The sequence below is a fragment of the Brachypodium distachyon genome, chromosome 1 (genome assembly GCF_000005505.3).
Source record: "Brachypodium distachyon strain Bd21 chromosome 1, Brachypodium_distachyon_v3.0, whole genome shotgun sequence".
Classification (NCBI taxonomy): Eukaryota; Viridiplantae; Streptophyta; class Magnoliopsida; order Poales; family Poaceae; genus Brachypodium; species Brachypodium distachyon.
Window position 1 is genome coordinate 3971595 of NC_016131.3, and position 21044 is coordinate 3992638.

A 21044-nucleotide genomic window follows, 5' to 3' on the forward strand; every position below is an offset into this window, starting at 1 on the left:
ATGTCATATAAATCACAATTTAACATAGTAATTTTTGGTCAAAGCCTTGTCTTGATGAAAGCTAATATACCAATTTTGAGGGAACGGAGGGAGTACGGAGTAACTCATTTCAATATAAAAAATACGGGGCAGGCTGACTTTTTTTTAATGCCCGCAGTAGTTCCTCAAAAAGGAAAATCTGCATTGAGCATACGACCCAGCGATTCTTACTTTCATTAATTAAGAGGAAAAAAAGCTATCAGGCTCAATTTCAAATTACCAATCGTGTTTTACACACCTACAAAAAAAATGCTTATATTTTTCTAATTTTGCATAGTAGTATCCCTACCAAACTTTTGTCCTACCAGTTCAGGTTTCGGCTTCAGCACTACTTGATTGATTGCGAGGAGTTGGTTGCCGACGGAGAAGGAGCACGCTAATCGCGGGATTTGTTTTTGTTGCCGTATGTTTGCACTCGACCTGGGGGGTGAGGAGAGTAGGCGTCGGCGGAGAGGTCGCAGGTCACCGGGTGTAGGATGCCAGGCAACGTGGTCTAAGCAAAGGAGGCCACGGTCAGAGGGTTCGGTGCACGTCACGGCCGAGCAGCCGTCGGAGGAGGGGGGGGGGGGGAGGAGGCTCGGCCTCCACGACATTGCGGCGGTGGGTGGCTGCGAGCTCGGCCAGGAGCGCTGAGAGGGGCGTGAGGATGGGGATAGGGAGAGAGGAGCGGCGGCAAGATGCGGAGGAGGGGGAGAGGAGGCCGAGCCTCCCCAAGGGGCGGCGACAGCGGCAAGATGCGGGGGAGGGGGAGAGGAGGCTGACCCGACCCGAAGGGTATTTTTGTTTTCTTTCAAGGTGGAGCAGAGAGGCACGGACACGGTGGCATCTATCGTAATTTAGTTGAGTTTGACGTACCAACGATGGACGCAACTGTAGATTAAAGAATAGTATAAATAATATGATGCTTAATACAGTATGAAATATGAAATATGGTGCATGCTGAATTTGCCCGCCCTATATAGTTCCTCAAAAAAGAAGATAGATCTGCATTAATTGAGCATACAACCCAGGGATTTACTTCGTTAATCAAGAGCAAGAAAAAAAACTGTCAGACTCAATTTCAAATTACCAATCGGGTTCTACACACCTACAAAAAAAATACATATATTTTTCTAATTTTGCATAGGAGTATCCCCACCAAACTTTCGTCCTCCTAGTTCAGGTTTCGGCTTGACTACTACCAGACGCTTGGCGTACTCCCTGGCCCCGGCCTTGTCGACGACCATGATCACGAAGCTCGCCAGCCCGATCCGCCGGACCTCCTTGATGCACCGGTCGAGGATCTCCACGGCCTCCTTGACCGTCATCCCGGGCCGGGAGAGCCGCTCCAGCACCGGCCCGCAGAGGCCCGCCCCGCTCCCGGCCGCGCCGTGGCTCACCCGCTCCGGCGGCGCGGCGGCGCTGACGGCGTACATCGACGGGCCCTCCCTGCCGTCGTAGCCGGCCACCACGGCGCTGACGGACTGCGCGTGGCCGAGCACCTCCAGGCGGGCCACGGCGGCCGCCGCGGCCGCGTCGCCGCTGTTGCCGCCCCGCAAGCAGGTCGCCTTGAGCTCGTCCCGCAGCCGCAATCTGCGAAATCAGAGTCAAGAGATTTTCAGATTAGTTTGATGTACACCATGGTCTGGGCTTCGATTTAGACGAGGCGTTAATTTGGGGGGAAATTGAGGAAGTGATTGGTTGTTTACCGGTCGGAGGAGAGGCCGGTGGCGGCGAGGATGAGGTGGGAGCCGAGCTGGGTGAGCCGGTCGTGGTCGGGGTTGCTGAAGACGTAGCTGGTCCGCACGGCGGAGGTGCCGGCGGCGACCGCCACGAAGCCGTCCCCCACCACGCCGAACAAGCTGTCCATCACCACCATGCCGGCCGCCGGTTCGAGAAGTGTTCTTGCGCTGCACGTTTAGGTTAATTTCCGCACGATCGCCCGGTGTTCCAAGGTAGTAAAACGTAGCCAGGCGCAGCCGACGAGGAACTGTTATAGCGGGTCGATTGGGCTGGGCTAGGTCGAGCCTGAGTTGGGGTCGGAGTCGCACTTCGCGAACGACGCCGGAATTCCGAGAGAACGGGCACCGAACGTGACCCGCCCGAGCCCGACTGGATGATCCACGGACCCTGTAGTACGAACTTTTGCAACGTGGTGTTGGGTTCCGGTTTCCCGGGTCAACTTTTAAGTGTAACAATTTTTCTGTCACGCGGATATCTCAACGAGGCTCACATTTATTTTGCCGGAAAACTGTCACGTACAAAACGTACACGGTACACGTAGCATCTCCTCTGCTACACTTATTATTCCCTCAACACAAGTACACACAGTTCCCGTCACGCACCCAGGCCCGCCGCTCCGACCGCTCACATGTCGGCAACGCCGCTCTGGCGCTGGCGCGGGCCACGGACGAACACGTCGTCGGACTGCCCACGGACGAGCTTCTCCGCCTCCTGGGCCCGTTCCCCGAACACGAGCTTCCTGGCCGCCTCGTCTTCCTCCACCAGCTGCCTCAGCGGGCTGTTCTTCCCCGTTAAAAACACCTTCTCGTCGCGCTCCGCGCCGACGCCGAAGCACAGCACGGCCAGGTTCCCATCGCCGCCCGCCACGAACGTCGCCGGGTGCGCCGCGGGGAGCACGATCACTGAACCCTCCTTGATGTTCGCCCCCACCTGCCTGTACCCCCTCGACTTCTGCCCGCCCTCGCGCTGCCCTTGCTCGCGCTCCCGGCGCCGTTCTTCCTCGCTGCTCTGCTCGTGCTCGCGTTCCTGGCGTTCACGGCGTTCCTGCTCGCTGCCGTGCTCCTGCTCGCGCTCACGGCGGCGTTCGGAGCGGCGGCTGGAGGAGCCGGACATGTGCGGGCACGCCATCTCGAAGTATCCGTTCCCCTCCACGACCACCGCGATCTTGGTCGCCCGGGTGCTGTAGCTCATGGCCATCATCGACCCCTGCACGCACGAGAAATTAATACGCATCAGGATCAATCCGAGTATATGAATGGGATCAATGATCTAGCTTGCAAATTAATGAATTAAGCTGGATTAATGTGTGTGTGGATGGTTAATTACGCGGGTGATGTTGGCGAGGCCGACTTCCATGTCGAGCCTGCGGAGGTGGGGGCACTCGTCGCCGGTGATCTCCGACAGCCTGCCGTGGTTGTTCGAGTACCGCGGCTTCTTGCTGGCGATGCTCGTCGGCTTGAAGTCCTGCTCGGAGCGCGACCCGCTGCCGCTGCCCCTGGAGCTGGAGCACGACTTGCTCAGCGCCCGTATCTGCTCCTCCGGCGCCTGCGTTATCTCGCCCTCGCTACTCTCCTCGAACACCTTCTCCACTTCCTCCTTACGAGCCTGTTGATACGATATCCACGCAAAATCAATCAAGGTCGAGCTTGCAGCTAAAGTTTTTGAAAGATGAAACAAACAAACTATGAGTACGCACGTTGAAGGAGGCCTGGAGGATGTCGTCGCTGAAGGCACCGAAGAAGGACTCCTGCCGTTCCCCTGACCCAACAGGGAAGAACTCCCCGAACCGCCCGGGCGTGGACACGGGGTTAAGCAGCATCACGACACGGAACCACCTGGAATCATGCGTGTTGGCGGAGTACACGGTGGCGCCGGCCGGGATCACCATGACATCGCCTTCCCGGACGCAGAAGGACTGCCTCTTCCCCTTCCACAGCATCACGACCACGCCTTCCCCTTCCCTGACGTAGAACACCTCGTCGGCGTCGTAGTGGCTTGGCTGCAGGAACGCGCGCGGCGCCGCCTCCAGCACGGCCACGCGGCGGTCGCCGACGGGGGAGTCCCTGAGGAGCTCGTGGGTGAAGCGCTCCAGGACCCTGAAGCGCCCGTGGCGCGTGGTTGTCCTGTACTTGAAGCTCTCTTCGCCGTAGTGGTACGGCCGGCCGGACGACGAGTATCGTCCTTGTTCTTGTTCTCCTTCTCCTTGCCGTCCGGCAGATTGGCCGCCCCTTTCTTCCCTCTCCGTATCCCAGTCGGACGCGGAGGAGACGGAGAGGCAGAGGGAGAGGATTGCTAGTGCCAGCACTAGCAACAATCGCGATCTTGCTGTGAGCTTCATGGTGCTTGATCGAGTTGGTTGGTTGATTGGATGAGTTTGTGATGTCTCTGGGAGGGAGGAGTGGTGGATTATATAGGGGTGTCAAGGACTAGGGGGGCGGTGGAGCTCTGGCCATGCGCGCGGCCAGGTGGAGCTTCGGGTGGGTTACGTGGGGGGAGGGTGGGAGCATGCAGGAGACGACGCGCCGCATCAACGGTGACACGGTGGCTCTCAGGTGGTGGCAAGTGGCATGCGGGTGCGTGCGAGCTGGCTGCACCGCGGCGAAGCGACAAAGGTTGATTGGGATAGGAACAAGCATAGAAAAAGACGAGGAGGTGGCAGCTTAATTGGCTAGGTGCCGATATCTTGCATCAGTGCCTCCGTGGGGTGATTGATTGATGTTATTACCGTGTTACAGGCCTGAATAACACCTCTTGTGGTTGCCGCATAATTACCTGACTGCCTTAGAGGTTATACTGCGTCATGTGTAACGCACGCTACGACGTTTTCTTTTTCTTTTCCTAAGATCATATGACCGGGTTCCATTATCAAAGATAACGGAACAAACAGGTTCACGCCCAACAGAGTTTTAAAACGAACTTGTTGCCACATGCTGACAAGAACACACACACCAAGTTCAGAGCTAAGAAGAAAAGCTAATTAGGTTTTATAGAACAACAAAGCTACTACTGTACTTCTATTAGGTTGTAAAACATACAAAATGGAACTTAGAGTCTCGTGCATACGCATAGAAGGCTAGAGGCTACGAGAAAAGTTCCGTGTCATGCTAATTTGAAACCGGGGTGTTGAAATGTTGCCCAGTGGACATGGGGGCCCAGGAGTTCGCGTACTAGGCTTTCGGCCCAGTTACGCCTGAACTGTATGGACAGCGTCGGCGGATCGGTCGGGGGGATCTCAGCTTTGGGCCTTCTCTCATACACGTGCGCAGCCACTTTCGTCCCCTGATTCGAAAACAAATAGAAAATGTCCCCTAGGGATCTACTGTACCGTACGGTACTGAAGGTTTGGACTTTGGCGGCGCAGCGGCAAAAACATAAAAGAAGAAGATTTGGACGTGCAGAAAGGCAGGCAATGGCAATCGACTCGGGAAGCTCGGCTGCTAGCTACAAATTCTGTATTCTAGTCGTCGTATATACTCTTGACACCGTCACCGTATACGGAATTACGGATAGGATCGTAGGAGTGAGTTGGGAAGAAGTTCCGCGCGCGTATTACGCTCGGACAGGCTAGCTTGTGCCACTGTGCTACGTACTCCACGCGGACGCCTGCACGTGCAGACTTAAACTCGTGACTGAGCGCATGGGCCCTGGGCTCTGCAAGACTGCAACTGCACGCACGCGCGCAAGGCGCGACGCGGTCTGCAGTAGCGAAGCATGCATGCTCCTAGACTCCGCATGATACTCTGATGTACACAAGTACGACGCGCTAAGCTCACGCGCACGCCACCACAGTCCGCGGACTCGAAGGCACCGATCGAGATCCCGCACGGCCATCCACATCCATGGCAGAGCTCGCTCTACACCAGTTTAAAACCCAACGACTTGTTCGGAGAAACAGAACACAGAAAACGACCAGTGCGGCAGGACGTGCGTGCGTCAGCCCAGCTAAGCCAGGCTATCTCACTCGCTCGGTCCACCCAGGAATGCATGCATGCGCACACATCAATCCGATCGATTGACTCGTCACCCCACCATGTCATGCACCACAGCAATTACAGACGCGGCACACGGCACGGATCGATCCCGTCTCCGGAAACAACCGCGGCACGGCATCGGAGCGCCATCGGAGCCGAGATGGCCGGCTCCGTGCCGCGCGTACATATCCGGCTGGGCGGCCGGCCGGCCAGTGCCGATCGACCGATCAAATGGCATGGAGAGTGTCTCTTTGTACAGCACCGCGCGTACATATAGGCAGCTGGCTACCGCGAAGACGCTCGTGCCGTACGGGGGTCAATAAATCGCTGTGCAGTGTTTGGTGCGGTGGTAGCTGCATGCATATTGCACGGCGCGCACCGCATGCCTGCACGAGTACGACGTCCGACTACATATATACACAGAGACACTTGTTGGAAAGCACATTAATTCCAAGAGTATTGCTGTGACCCGACCGCAGTTTTTTTTTTTACCCGAACTACGGCCGGCGAAAGCCGGGCTGCACATCTTTTATTAAAACCAGTAAGTAACTTTACAAAGAGCAAAGAGAAGGGAAGGCAGGAGGGTTATGTACGAGGAAGATTACTAGATTACAAACGTTTGCATCGATGATGACAATGTTGGGATCTTCGAGGGTAGCATTGAAGACCATGGCGTTCCTCCTTTTCCAAATATTCCAGAGAACGATTAAGAGAACAGTAGAATGGACCTTGTCCGTTCATTGCCGGTCGGTGGCGAGGGCGACGAGGTCTGGGCAAGTTGTAGCATCAGGATGGATCGATTGGAGTGCCGACCAGATTGGACGTAGAGAGCGGTAGTGAAGCAGCATGTGAGCTGTCGTTTTGGATTGGTTGCAGAATGGACATTTGTCAGAGTCCGAGACCCAGCCACATGAAGAGGCGGCAGCGGTTTGTGGCAAAGCTTCCCCAGATGACGTGGGCGACTGGATCATCCCGTTGAGCCGCAAAGGAAGCCGAGTATGCAGACCCCGCGAAAAGTGGCTTGCCGTCCAACCTCCCCGAACGTGAGTCCTGGACCTGTAAATTCAAAACCACAGTAGCCAACAAAATTTGCAAGTCGCCAAATTCAATTGTCGCAGCATGTGAAAGCCGGGGGTGAAAGGTCGTAAGGCTGTCAAAAGTTTGGATGGCCGAGGCCACCGAGATGTTGGGACGTAGGGAGTGAGAGAATAAGGCAGGGAAGCGGGAGGCAAAAGTGTCATTTCCAAACCAAAGATCGAGCCAAAAGGAAGTTGACCGGCCATTTCCGATGGTGACCTTGGTGAGGCTGCGGAATAGGTCAAGAGTGGCGAGCAGGTCCTTCCAAACATAAGAATCCATGCTATGGGAATCGCCAAGGTCCTGATGAGCGAACCAGCCATAGGTGGAAGCAAAGCGCTGCTCCCACGTCGAAGCACCGGGAGAGTGAACTTTTTAGCAAGGTGTTTCAGAAGAAGGCAAGAATTGTGAGTGCGAAGGCAACGAAAGCCCAAGCCCCCTTTTACAGTCAGCGCGCAAACCTCATCCCAAGCCACCTTACAATTACCCTCGTTTGCATGGTCCTCACCCGTCCAAAAGAAGGCCCAACAACATTTGCCAATCTCCTTGACCGTGCCCGCGGAAAGAAGGACAGCCCCATCGCGTAGGAAGGTAAGGCCCGAAGGACAGCACGAACTAAAATAAACCGACCGCCGATGGATAGCAACTTCCCTTTCCAGCCGGCTAGCCGGCGGTCTACTTTGTCGATAATAGGACGGAAGGCAGAAAGTCGAAGCTTACGCGTAGACAAGGGAAGACCCAGGTAGGTTTGGGGGAACGAAGAGATCGGGCAGCCAAAAATATTAGCCATGGAGCTGGCTTCCGGTGAGTCGACGTGAATAGGCGCGAAAGTACTTTTATGAAAATTAATTTGGAGACCTGTGGCCGCCGAAAATTTCGAGAGCACTTCTTTGAGCTGCAAGAGTTGAGAATGGTCGGCGCAGAGGATAATAAGAGTGTCGTCAGCGTATTGCAGCACGGGGCAAGGCAGAGAATCGTCTATGGGGTGAGAGATTAGGCCGTTGGCGGAGGCATCCAGAAGGAGGCGCTGAAGCACGTCGGCAACGAGGATAAAAAGGAAAGGAGAAAGCGGATCCCCCTGTCGCAGACCCCTCCGACACTGGATCCAAGGACCAGGCGTCCCATTGAGGAGGACCGCGGACTGGCCAGAAGAGTTTAGGTTAGCGATCCACGAGCACCATTTAGGGGGGAAACCCTTGGCACATAGAACTTTTTGAAGAGCCTATCAAGAAACCGAGTCAAAGGCCTTCTAGAAGTCTAGTTTTAGAGGAATGGAAGGCAACTTCCTTTTATAACAGGTTTGGACAATGTCGGCATCGTAAATGAAGTTCTCCGAGATATTCCTCCCGAGGATGAACCCAGTTTGATCAAGGTGAACCAGCGATGGAATGAAAGGCCGAAGTCTAATGGCTAAACATTTGGCTGCAATTTTCAGACAGCAGTTCTGCGGAGAGACCGGGTGAAAGTGATTGGGGGAGGCAGCACCTTGCTTCTTTGGGAGAAGCATGATGAGAGCCTTGTTGATACAGCGTAGGTCGGCAGAGCCAGCAAAGAACCCGGACATAAACCCCATAATATCATTTTTCACAAGAGGCCAGAATTTCTTATAGAAAGCAGGGCCGAAACCGTCAGGCCCTGGGCTTGAGTTGTCCTTCATGGACAGCAGTCAGTCTTTAGTTTCCTGGGGCGAGAAGGGGGCGACAAGGGAACGAGCTTGCGAGGGAGTGAGGCTGGAAGAGGCAAGGAGTTCGTCAATGTCGAAGAGGAAGGAGGATGGCCCTGGAATCCCAATAATGGAGGAGAAGAAACTAGTCAGAACCGATTGCTTTCCATCATGGGAGAAGACAAGAGCGCCATCCACATCCAGCATTTTGATTTGGTTTTTACGGAGACGGACCAAAGCGCACATGTGAAAATACGTTCTGTTTTCATCGCCCATGGAGCAGTCTTTAATCTTGGCGCGTTGCCTCCAATACGAAGCTTTCAAGGCATTGTGCTTGTGGAGGGACTTTGACCGAGGAGCGAAGAGCGAGCTCTTACCAGGTGAGGCATCTAGCCTCTTCAATTTTGTCCAGGACGGAGATAACCGTAAGATAGTTTTTAGCAAGAAGCGAAGGAGATCGAGTGAACCGGCACCACTTCTTAGTCTCCTCCCTGACCCGTTTTAGCCTGCGGCAGAGCATCCTAGGCTGGCCACGGGAATCATGGTGGTGGCCAAAACTATTCCAGACACAGGAAACTAGCTGGCCGAAGGGGTCGCTGAGAAGAAGGTGATTATCGAACCGGAAAACCGAAGGGATCGGGATGTCTGAACTAACCGAAAGGACAATTGGGACGTGATCAGAGGTCGAGCGAGGCAGGAAAGAGAGAGTTGAGTTGGGGAGGAGATTGCTCCACCGAAGGTTCACAAAAGCCTAATCTAGCCTGACAAGGATATGAGCCGATTGTTGGTTAGTCCACGTGAAATTTCTCCCGAGCAGAGGAATCTCAAGGAGCTGAAGAGCGTTGAGACAAGCAGCGAAACGAGCAGCTTCCGGCGCGTTGAAGTTCAGGTTCGAACGTTCGGCCGGCCGCAGAATCAGATTAAGATCGCCGATTAAGGCCCACGGCCCATTTATCCCTAGCCCGATGGATAGCAGCTCATCGAGGAAGGCGTGCTTATCGTCCGGCCCACATGGCCCGTAAACGTTAGTCAGAGAAAAGGAAAAGTCAGATGTCCTGGAAGAGAAGGTGCAGGAAAGGGAGTAGGGGTGGCGGGCCAATAAGGAGCAGGCCCAATCTTCCGGGTTCCAGGCCGTGAGCAGCCCGCCGGAAGCCCCGTCCGAAGGGGAGAACAGAAAGGACCGACAGCCCGGCGGAAGGAACGACGCAGCCTTAAAAGAGGAGATATCCACCAGCTTAGTTTCCTGAAGAGCGATGATCGACGGGGAGGCATCGTTAATGGCAGAACGGATGTCAATACATTTTTTTTGCGCGACCAAGGCCACGAACATTCCAAGATATGACGGGGAACTTCCTAATCATTGAACAGAGAACGGCACCGAGGAATAGGACACGGAAGGAAAATAGCTGCTAGGGAAACACGATACAAGCCAAAGGACCAGTCCGTTGGCAGCTTGAAAATACAATAAAAAGACACACACCCACTAACAGAACTACTAAGAGGTGGGGGAGCGACAGGATACAGGAAAGCGAAAGAAAACAGGAAAACTAGCAAAGCGGTAAGATACAACTGGCCACCGTCGTACACCATCTAAACCACATCAGTCACCTTCAGAAGATCCGCAGGCTCAACCCCGCATGTCGCCGCGAGCTGACCGATGTCCTTGCGCAGAAGTGGACCACAGCCTTCCGCTGCCAACTCCGGGAGCTCGTCCTTCGGGATCTCGCCTTCACGTAGACGGGTGCCAAGCGCCCCACCTTCCATCTTCATCTTCTTGCGTTCAGCTGCCTTCTCGAGGATGGTTGTGTAGGTAGGAGACTCGACAGCAGCAAGACGCGGTCTACGACGAGGGGTGGCCTGCGCTGGGGGAACGTCGTCCAAAGCAGGAGTTGGTTTGTGTCTTCTAAAGGCAGCGGAAGTTCGACACCCGTGTCCCGGCACAGGACCTCCACCGATAGCATTGGGGCACGGTGCGGGCCAACAATGGAGATCTTGTCCAGGAACCCGATGGAGCACGTCGCGAGGTTGGCCACGAGAAGACCGCGAGTGCCCGCGACCTGCATTGGAAGGCGATAGAAACCGCGCTCCCCGTTTTGGCTGGAAACGTGAAGCTCGTAGAACACTGGGTAGAGTTTAAACTGCACATCTTTGGGCTTGGCATCAAGGGGGGGTCGCAGAGACAAAGGGTGCTAGGGTGGCGAACATCGGCGGGCACCCGAGAAGCTCAGCAATGCGACCATCAAAGGTCTGTCCCGACGAGGGGGCCACCGACGGAGCAGGTGGTGGAGCAAGTTCAGCGTCCATAAAGACGGGGAACTCGTCGCCACCATCACCACCGCTGTTGTCACCACCATCCCTGGAGCCACCAGATGAGCCGCAGGGGGAACGTGGAGAGGGAAAGGATTGTCGTGTATGGGTTGGAGGGCTTGGGAGTGGATGATTTTAACATTGGCAATGGCGCCGTCTCCGGAGAAACCGTTGGCAGCAATAGACCTAGGGATGTTGGTAAGGGAGCGACTTTTGACTGTGACCAAGACAGTGGAGTAGTCCACCCCAGTGATGCAAATGGGATCAATTTCGTAAGGATTGGCGAAAGGGGCGGTGGAGGTAAGGATGTGGGCAGGAAACCATTGTTCAAGTGGGTAGTCATCGATCGAGAGGGCGGCTAGGTTGTGGTGATCGAAGAGAAATCTGTTCTCCGTCTCATCCTTCCTCACTAGGTAAACAGTGTGATCCCGGCCCACAGGGAAGGGGCCGTTGCAGACAGCGAACTCGCGCTCATAGTGGGAGTCGAAACACACCAGAGCGAAGCCTTGGGTGGAAGGGCGGAGAGAGGCTGAGGGGTGGAAGTGGCGGGACTACAAAGCATGGCGAATGAAATAGGCAGGCGAGGTAGCAGGAGGGTGAACATAAGCATATGCAAGGTTGTTAAAATGTTCAAGCGGAACGTGCGGCATGAAGACGTCCATGCAGTCCGGGCGAGAGTCGTGGGAGAGCGTGTCGCCCGACCCACCGTCGGAGGAGTTGTCATCGTCCCCGGAGCAGAATTCTTCGTACTCGCTGTCGCCGGAAGGCAACTCCTCCCCAGCCCCAACTGCCGGCTCCGATGGGTCGGAGTCCGCAGGGTTGGGCTCGTACTTGTTGGGGTCCTCCTCCTCCTCGACCACAAGGGGAGCGTCATGCACCATGAACTTGTCCTCAAAGGACCGTTCCGATTCGGACTCGGAGGAGATGATTTCGACCGCGGCATCGAGAGGGATGAAGTCCGACATGGCTGCGAGTCGGACACGTGAGAAAGGGATATCGAGTTAGAGCAATGAGAGATCGAGCTAGAAGAACCGAACAGAGGGGACGAATGCCAAGAAGAGGATGGGGTTGAGAAACCTGAGCGACGACACGAGGCCTGGCGGTGTCCAAAGCCCCAGCAAGCGCGGCACCGAAGAGGGTTACGGCAGTCTTCCACAAGATGGTCCGCTGCGAGGCAACGAAAGCAAAGTTGTGAGGTACTTAGACTTGGCAGCCAGTGGGTGGGTGGTGGCATGGGGGTTGAGCGTTGAGAGACCGGAGATAAATAGGGGGAAGGGGAGATAAGATCTTGAGCGAAGCTCAACTTGGTCATGGGAGGGCCGTCGGGGGGGGGGGGGGGGCAGTGACCGGAGGCGACACCCGAGGTTTGGAGATTACGAGGGGGATCGGTTTGCTGCAGCGTAGGATCGTGGACCGTGAAGGAGGACTGCAACCTAGGAGAACGTGAAGCCCTCGCGCAGTGTGTGAGCCATTGGACCGGTCCAAACGGTGGGGGCAGAATCCCTGGAGCGAGCACGTCAAGGTGAGCGGGCGCTTACGAAACCTCCTAGTCGTATCAGGAACAGGACCATGCAACACGGAGCAAACCAGAGGCGAAGGGGCGGCAGGTTGTGCTAGGACCGATGAAAAGCGCAAGGGAAAGCCAATCGGTGCACGTGAATCCGAGGCCAGCGAAGTATCTTCATGGGCGGAAGCAGCTTGCGGCACAGAGCGAGCCGACGCCGTGGCAGTATGGCCAGGCACGGGGGAAGCGTCCAAGCTAGTCGGACAAGCGGAAAGGACAAGCGCGGCAGGCAGAGAGGAGCAAGGCGACACCAAAGGAAGCCTTTGACTAGCATCCTTGTCTGCAGTCTCGCCAGCGGGAGCAGGCACGCGGGGCCTGGCTAAGGCCGGAGGCCGAGACAGCACAGGAGGCCGCACCGCCCCTGACGTCAGCGTGGGCAGAAGGATTCAAATTTTGAAAAATAGCCCGCGGAGTAGCCTCATGGAACCCTAGGACTACCGCCCCATGACGAACACCTTGCAGCGAGATTATGAACTTGGCGACTTGCAAATTAGCTACTGTAATCGAGAAAATACCGGATCCAAAGGAACGCACCAAAGGAGATTGAAAGGACGAACCAATCCATAAGTTAATGCAAACTTCGACCATACCAGAAGGGAGCGGCGAAGCGAGGTGAAGCTGGGAAATCCAAACCGACACCAGAGAGCATAGCGGCGATCTTGGCGTCAGAGGGAAGATGACCGGCGAGGCGAAGTCGCAAAGAGCGAGGTGGAGTAGCGCATCCCCCGGAGTCGGCATGGCGGGATCCTTCCAGGGAGAAGGACAGCGACGGAGAATCTTGGGCGGCGACAGAAACCCATCCGGAGGTGTAGGCGGGGTGACCTGTCGAGCCGATGACGGAGCAGACAGGGACACGTCGCCGGGACCAGGCGAGACAGGGAGGGTTTGGGTGGCCGCTGCGGCCGGAGTGGCCGGCAGCGGGTAGGGGCTCTCGCAAGCTAACCCGTGGTGGATCGGTCAGCTCACCGAGCTTGATCCCTTCGGCGAGGGGTCAGGAGGGAAGCCTGGCCGGCGGCGCCGAAGTAGCTGCCATCGGGGGGGGGGGGGGGGGGGCTGCCCCCTTTTAGTGGGGAAAGCGGTGGGGTTTGGCCGCCGGTGCCGGAGTAACGGCCGGCGCAATCCAGCGCACCTGGCCGAGCTCGTCGCTCCCCCCGACCGCAGTTTAATCGGCACCCTGCCCGGACATCTTTAAGGGGCTGTTTGGTTCAGGAGTTGGGGCCGCCCCGCGAAGTGCCAAATTGCCCACGCGCCTGTTTGATTAGCGAGCGACGTGTGAGCGGAGCGGCCGCGACCGAATATTCGCTCGATTTTCTGGTTCGCGTGCTACGCCCGATTTGGCCGGCTCACGCGGCTGGGATGGGCCGTTCTCTCCCAGACGCGTCTGTCCCCTCGCGCCGTCCTCTCCTTCTCGCTTTATCCTTTCCCCGACGAACTCCACCTCCGCGTCTCCGCTGGTTCCCGGCAAACTCTACCACCACGCTCGCTTGGTCCACGCCTGCGTCGCCCTTGGTCCCCGCACATGCCAGCACCATCGCCATCGCCATCGCCATCGCCATCGCCGCCCCGAGGTCATCTTCCTTGACTCCGGCGAGAAGCGCCGCTGGCCCCCGCGAGTTCGCTTTGACCCGCGCGCAAGCTCCGCCTCAGCCTCGCGAGGTTGCTTCCACCGCCACCTGAGCCCCGTGCTCCCTCGGATTCCCCCGCCGCAAAGCTCCTCCGCCGCCGAACATCGCCTTCGTCGCCATGCTCCTCCGCTTCACCTCCGCCCCGGCCGAGCCCGCCGCAGATTCCTTTTTCTCCTCTCCTTTTTCCATCTCGAATCAGATCATGAAGCTCCCGCGCTTGTAGCGCCGCCGTCCGACGCCGAATTGCTCGCCGCCGGTGGGAAGGGCAGGCAGCGGCAACAGTCGACATGGACGCACAGGACCGATGCGGCTCCAGAAGCACGAGCTCGGTGGCGGCTCCAGAAGCACGAGCTTGAGAGGAAGAAGAAGATCTCCACGAGAAAGAAGAAGATCACGGTCCGACCAAATCAACCAAACGCGAAAACGGGTTCGCCCCGCCCACACAACAAAACGCGAAAACATGTTCACCCCACCCCTAAAATCTGGTTGGGGCCAACCCACCCTGCTGGGCTCACCAACCAAACACACCCTAAACAAGCCATGCAATTCAAATGCAAAGGACCGCCGGACCTGCTGACCTGCACCTCCGTCCGTCAATCCATCAGTCTGCATCGGTCAGAATCAGATCCATCACCACTTTTTTCCTTTAGTTTTCCTCGTTTCGAGTGGCCGCCATGCCACCGCTTGCAGGACGCAACACCCTGCCTGCGCACAGACTACCAAGCGAAGCGAGCTAGTACGGCGAAGAAGACGTGATGAGCCGAAGGAAACGAGCTGCGGTTTCGGGTTCTACAAGGCAAAAAGGTACGTACACCGTACACGGGCGCGCCTGCGCAGAGCCGTGCTCGTTGCCATGCCTGCTGCCACTGCCACGCATTTCTTCCAGAATTCCTTCCGGGTTATCTTCGTCTCAGCCATGCCTCAGCGCAGTTCCAGCCATGGCCGTACGAACGTCATCGAGGCGATGGGATGACAAACGAAGAAGAGAAATGAAGCAACGAGTGCTAGGGGGAGGGCGTGGGTGACCGCGGCAAAACGTGCACCGTTTCAATTAAAAGCTGGTTTGCATTGCACCGTCGGATTGTAGTTCGTGCTAGTACATGATACTACTGCTTAAGATTAAGAACCGCCATTGTGAAGTAACCGATCTCTTGATGTATACTGATGCTGCTGGAGGGAGGGGGACAGTTGATTCGTTGGCGGTAAGAGTCAAAAGGAACAGCAAATCGCTGAAAGCGGAACCCCGTATTGCGTGTCCTTGTTTACCCGCTTTATCTTTATCTTTTACCGCTACCACACACATCACGCCCTTTTCCTTTGTACTACCTTCACAGCTTCGGTGGAACTTTAACCAAACCACAAACGAATTTTTCAGTAACTAGGAGCACGTAAAAGTAAATCTCATCTTAATTAATTAGTCGCTCCGACGTGTTTCCCTCGCCCAGGCAGGCAGTCAAGTCAAAGGTCGAAATGCTCCCAAATATTCACTCCGTATTAATCATGCCGATTAAGTGCACCAGTGCACCACCCTACGCCGGCCGGCAGGTGAGATCACATCTCGTGACTCACCTCCGCCCAGGGCAGGGAGCAAATTAAAGGAGGTCAGATCCAGGTCAAAGCTTGTTCTTTCAACAAGCCAAGACTACAGGGCAAGCAATGAAAACGTTGACAACTCAGGATCTCCATTTCACTTCGCTCGATTCTTTTTATTTCTTGAGGGAACTGATGTTTTCTTTTTCGCGGAGACAGGAAATGAAATTACCACGATGAGGCGCTGCGCCATGTATTCCCTTAAGGAAACAGGCTTCTATCCAAGAAGAAACAACGCATGCACTCGCTGAGCTTTTCTTTTCTGTCACAGCAGCAATAAGTGCAGCAAATGCAGGCATCATTTAGCTTCTGGACTACATCACTAGAAAGGCAAGGCAATACATGCAAATGATCACATCTTTTCGCAACAAACCTCTCAAGTCACATCAACACATATCATTCTCCCCTCACACCAGGAATCATCATATGGAATTTAGTTCAATCCAAGTATCATTCCCTGCGCCGATCTGCGATGATTTTACAACTCACGCTGATACATGCACTGTCCAGCTTAATTACAGAGTTTTCAATGGAAAAAAAAGGTGTGACGGGTGTAGGTTGTTGAGGGCTCTAAACAAAGGAGATGAACTGGAAGGCAAAGAGCTGGTAGAGTTGTATAGTCAGTGATGTAAGCTGGCTGAATCTTCCCATGAACGTTGCCATTCGCGGGCAAATTGTTAGTTGCTAAATTGCCCGACTATCCTGCAACAGCAACAGAGAAAATGTTAGGCCTTTGCAAGAGTTTCAGGATCTACTCGACACTCAAGAAATCAATTACCTCTATGTTAGTTCTTGCAGAATGTGAATGTGTTCCCCACGCATCTGATCTTAGATCTTGGCAATGGTTACTAAAGTGCCAAGTGTGATTCTCGAAAGCGAGAACACACACACAAAAAAAGATGGAAAAATATTGTCATGTTCATATCTGCTCATCTAACAGATCTTGGAACCATGCTATAGATTGCAGAGAATCATTGAGCCTGCATAAACAGCACAGATGTGTAAAACAGAAGGAATATGTGTAAAGAAAAGTGGTTCTTAATTGAGAAGCAACCACTTAGCTTACACATATTTAAAGGGGGTTACATACTTATAGCACCGCAAGAGCTGAACTAGTAGAACTTTATGTCTGCATAGCTGTGAGAATATGGCAAAAGCTCCTCCACCTCAACTCTAGAGCTGAAATAGCCCATGTTTCTTCTCCTCTGGCGAAGAATTTCAACCTCCGCCACGAAAATACTGTACACTGGTCTGTGGTCAGAGAAGCGAGATTCTCCACGGACATATGACAACTGAATGATGCCATTACCATACCATAAAATGCGATCACACCTTTGGTCAACAAAAGAAAAACTTGCTCAGTAAGTTCCTTGGAACAAGTGTTAAGTAGAAGAGCATTCTAGCTGATTCAAGTACTAAAGAAGTTACCATGCTGGTGTTCGCCTCTTTTCCTTGGGACGCACACCATAACCAGAATACCGATCTGAGTTGAAAGAATATTTATATGTTGGAGGAAAATAAATCTTCCCTTCTTTCCATCCCTGGAAAACACGTCCGCATCTTCGCTCTATGCGAAGCTGTTCAAAAACAAGTCATTCAAGCATGGCCCTCCAAACTAACATTGCCATGGAAAGGAGCAGTGCAAAATACCTGATCTTTCTCCAATAGTTGCTTCCAATTATGCATTTCAACGAGAGCTTTTGCTGATGGGTATGAAAGAGAAATCCGGTAATTCAAATCACCAAGCCATATGATACGGCTGCAATTTAGATTAAAAAATAATTAGTGCAACGTTTTGCATGGATTCCATGTTACTGAATTGGATAAGGAAGATAAGTTCATACTCATGCTCAAGAATTGTTTCCGGTGACTTAATATCCCCACATCCACGGACCCGAGGGAATCTTGTCTTCCGTAAGATTTCCATAACATCAGAGTTTCTGCGAAATTCATCTCCTTCTTTCTCCCCGGAGGTCAAATGACAACAGACAAAACAGAAGGTTGTATGATGCAAAGACATGCTTATTGATATAGAACCCTGCAGCAAAAACAGAAGGACTTTGAAAATCTACAGCATAGGAACAGTGAGCAAAAGTATGCACCTAAGATCAAAATTCAAGCAGTGCAGCTTGTACAATCTAGACTTTACCTTGTTTCCGAGATAACCCATTAGTCCTCTACCCACGCAAGAAACTTTCAGGTTTCGAACATCATTTCTTATTTCATTGCGTACCCAAACTGTGAGAAATACGCCAACCATCTGTTTGCTGGCAACCAAACAATACCTGGTACAAACAGATCATTTTTATTACTGCCTTGACTTTAACAGAAGTACTCCGTATCATCATGAAGTAAGCACTGACGAGCTCAAATATTTTAAGGTTTTTAGAATGTGTGCATGCACACAAGGGAGCTTAAAAGATATAAAGAACAATCACACGTTAAATTCAATGGAAGATGCCAAAAAAAATTACCTAGGAGTATTCGGGTGCTCGTTGTTTTCTTCCGCAGGTGGTGAAGCACCATAGCCATATGGGAACGGTGAAAAATATGGTCCGTTGTTGGCATCCTCGTCAATATATTGGTCATCTGGTGATCCGGTACACATAAAATTTCCATCAAAATTACTTGGTCTGCCTCCCAAGGTAACAGGGCCACAGACACTAAACCTACGGTCCAATCTTGGTTGTGGAAACATATCATTTCCTTCAACTCTTAAACTCCGGCTAAGGTTCTGGAATGATCGGCGCTGGAAAAATGAAGAGCTATCATGTCTTCTCGACGATCCCTCAAAATCAGCATCTAATTCCACAACTGGGTCAGGTACAGGGGATGGCGTGCGATAGCCACCATGGCTGCTAGGCTCAGGATTCTTATTTAGTGTCCTCCTAATAAGTGATACCCACTTCTTTGCCGGAACATTGTCTTCAGTACCAAGAACATTTCCAGCATTCAACGGAACAATTTCTTGAAAGCTGTAAAAGATTGAAAGAATAGTTAAAGGGAAGCTCAAGACTCAAGAGGATTGTTGTGAAAGTAAAAAGAAAATATCACGACTTTGATAATACATACCCAAGCACATAGATATCGGCAGGAGGTGAAGAATGGAGCCAGTCATCTAAATCTAACCCCCTTGATGGGGATTTACCACCAACATTCCACGTGGAGGCAAATATTCTACACACACAAGGAAGTAAGATAATGATTAACCAGGTCTCACCAGTGAAGTCAAACTGCAAGAACCATCGAAAGCACTATGATCTGCATAATATAAACTGTGTTGTGTTGGATTCTATTACAGGGTTGAGAAGCACACACAGTAATAAAATGGTACCTGTAATCTTGAGTTTCTGTCAGACGTGACATATCAAATTCATTCCTTCCTCTACGAATGCGATCAACATTCCGCTTCAACGACCGGTCTATAGGCCCATAAGGAACCCAATAGAGATAAAGAAATGAACTATCAGATAAGCTGATGAAAGCAAAATAAAATGCATTTGATGGATTATATAAATTAATTTGGCAAAAGAGGAGCATGGCAGGTAAAGAGAGTTCTGGCCATGCAACAAAAAAAGAAAGAGGTAGCTGCGATCTTTGATGTCTGAAGAGAGAAAAGTGTGGTCCAAATGCTTTAACTGTACCAGTTCTGCTTTTCTTGGCTGTTGCTGCCTCCCTCTCTGAGCAGCTGGTCCTCCGTTCACCACCATCCCTTCCTGCATCACCACCACAATTTAGCCCAAACCAAACAAAGACAGCAAATGAAAATGAAACTAAAATTGTTTCAGACAGTTTCAGTAGTTCAGAAGTAGAAACTTAGTCTGGTAAAAAAAGTGCATCGACGTAGAACTTGAGAAGCGTACAAAAATTCCAGGCAGCTGCAGACAAATATCTGCGTCACTTGGGAAAAGGTGTTTGATTGGGACATTCTAAGTACTTGTACACCATTGAATCGAGGCTTGGAACTAAGGCTTAAACTTAGCCGCGTCCTTGGGGGAGAAAAATAAAGTTGTTTGATCGGGACCTTCTGGTGCTATTGGCCTATTGCCTCTTTGAATCGGGACCTTCTGGTGCTATTGGCCTATTGCCTCTTTGAATCGGGACTTGGAACATGGACGGGTCTAATTGCAATGAGAAACTACAGGCGCAAGATCATATAAGTAGCATTCACCAAGACCTTCCTGAACCACAGAACAAAAACTATGAACAATCAAAGGTCAACTACACACAACACAAACAACAAAATGCAAAGAACAGGAGGTTGGTCAGTTGTTCTAGAGAGCTGAGACCCTTCATTTTGCTGTAACTTCGAACCGAAAATTCCACGGAACAAATCCTACAAACCTTTGAACCAATAGTAACTAAAACATTTGCATTACCTTGGCTAGCATCGTAGTCCGCGTGGAAATCCTGCGCCTTATTCTTGATGTTGAACCACTTCCTGACGAGGGATTTGGACCACGAGAGCTGTGCACGTTAAGACACAAAATTAGCCACCAAAATTGACCCATAAACAGAGCAAACAAACGAAACAGCGCCGCGCCCAGATTGCAGAACCAAGCGCATACCTTGCTCTTCTTGTTGCTCTCTTCCCTCATTGTCTCATAGCACCAGCCTCCTTCCTCCTGAAGCAGCAGAAGAATCAAGCCAATCTCAGCCCCTCCCCTCCCTCCTCCCTGCTCCACCCCCTCCTCTCTCTCCTTTGTATGTATGGAAGGTGCGGCTTCGCAAGGAAACCTCAAATCTCCAAATTATTTTGGCCCCAAATCCGGATTCACCCCCAAATCTCGGCCCTGATTCAGCGCCGGGAAGAAGCAAACCAGCCAACAACGCCGCCGCCGCCAAACTCGCCAGGGATCACGAATCCAACTCGACCCTGAACCGAATCGACGAGAGCTGAGCTGATCCCGGGAGGAAGCAATGCCGCTACTGCAGTCTACGAACAAGCCTCGCAGGACGAACGGACACCGCCTTGCCCCTGAATCACTGAATGCTACTCCTCCTAGGCTCTCCGCTAGCTGCTAGCAGGGGGTTAAGGCTACGAAGGAGTACTAGCTGGAGGTCTCTGTGTGTGTGTACTGGTCGGTGTGCGAAAAAACACTGGGAAGCGAGAGAAAAGAAAACTGTAGGAGTGAGCTCTCGGGGTTTCTGATCTGCCTCCTCTGCTTTTGCTGGAGCCCTCTTCCTTTTATCCCCCCCTTCTCCTCTTCTCTTCTCTCTGCTTTGTTTACTGCTGTTAAGGGCGCTGCGGTCACGGCCAGCTCCCGCAAATCCAAGCTTGCTTGGCTTGGTTTGTAGACACGGCAGGTGGGGCTTTGGGGGACTTCGGGAGGAGGAGAGAAAGCGTGAGCGCTGACTGCTGAGGACCACAACTGGCAGTAAGGAATAAGCCGTTTTTTCTTCCGAACATTTGGTTTACATGCCATCTACTAGTACTGCGTGCAGTCTTTCCAAAGATTTTGGGAGGACGAGTTTGAGGTATACAC

General features: G+C 52.9%; 3 protein-coding genes across 4 annotated transcripts; all 3 read right to left on the bottom strand.

Annotated features, from left to right (window-relative positions):
* Positions 1–996: 996 nt before the first annotated feature.
* LOC104581955 (proteasome subunit beta type-2-B) lies at positions 997–1977 on the bottom strand. Its single transcript, XM_010231157.3, has 2 exons — positions 1728–1977; positions 997–1611 (listed from the first exon to the last, which is right to left on the bottom strand). Exons 1-2 carry the CDS (start codon positions 1895–1897, stop codon positions 1152–1154), a joined length of 630 nt encoding a protein of 209 aa, XP_010229459.1. The 5' UTR covers positions 1898–1977; the 3' UTR covers positions 997–1151.
* Positions 1978–2270: 293 nt separating this feature from the next.
* On the bottom strand, positions 2271–4136 carry LOC100844412 (cupincin). The gene is made up of 3 exons (XM_010230287.2): positions 3458–4136; positions 3088–3366; positions 2271–2967 (listed from the first exon to the last, which is right to left on the bottom strand). The coding sequence occupies exons 1-3, from the start codon at positions 4097–4099 to the stop codon at positions 2386–2388; spliced, it is 1503 nt and encodes a 500-aa protein (XP_010228589.1). The 5' UTR covers positions 4100–4136; the 3' UTR covers positions 2271–2385.
* Positions 4137–15897: 11761 nt separating this feature from the next.
* Positions 15898–20828, bottom strand: LOC100828725 (type IV inositol polyphosphate 5-phosphatase 7). 2 transcript variants are annotated; one of them, XM_003557666.4, is made up of 13 exons: positions 20127–20827; positions 19938–20025; positions 19203–19274; positions 18893–18980; positions 18631–18735; positions 18033–18533; positions 17708–17843; positions 17403–17596; positions 17209–17317; positions 16987–17135; positions 16649–16890; positions 16337–16538; positions 15898–16260 (listed from the first exon to the last, which is right to left on the bottom strand). In XM_003557666.4, exons 1-11 carry the CDS (start codon positions 20154–20156, stop codon positions 16671–16673), a joined length of 1692 nt encoding a protein of 563 aa, XP_003557714.1. In that variant the 5' UTR covers positions 20157–20827; the 3' UTR covers positions 15898–16260; positions 16337–16538; positions 16649–16670. The 2 variants fall into 2 exon arrangements, with proteins under 2 accessions (XP_003557714.1, XP_024313857.1); XM_024458089.1 differs by having other exon boundaries at positions 16337–16890; positions 20127–20828.
* Positions 20829–21044: the final 216 nt, after the last annotated feature.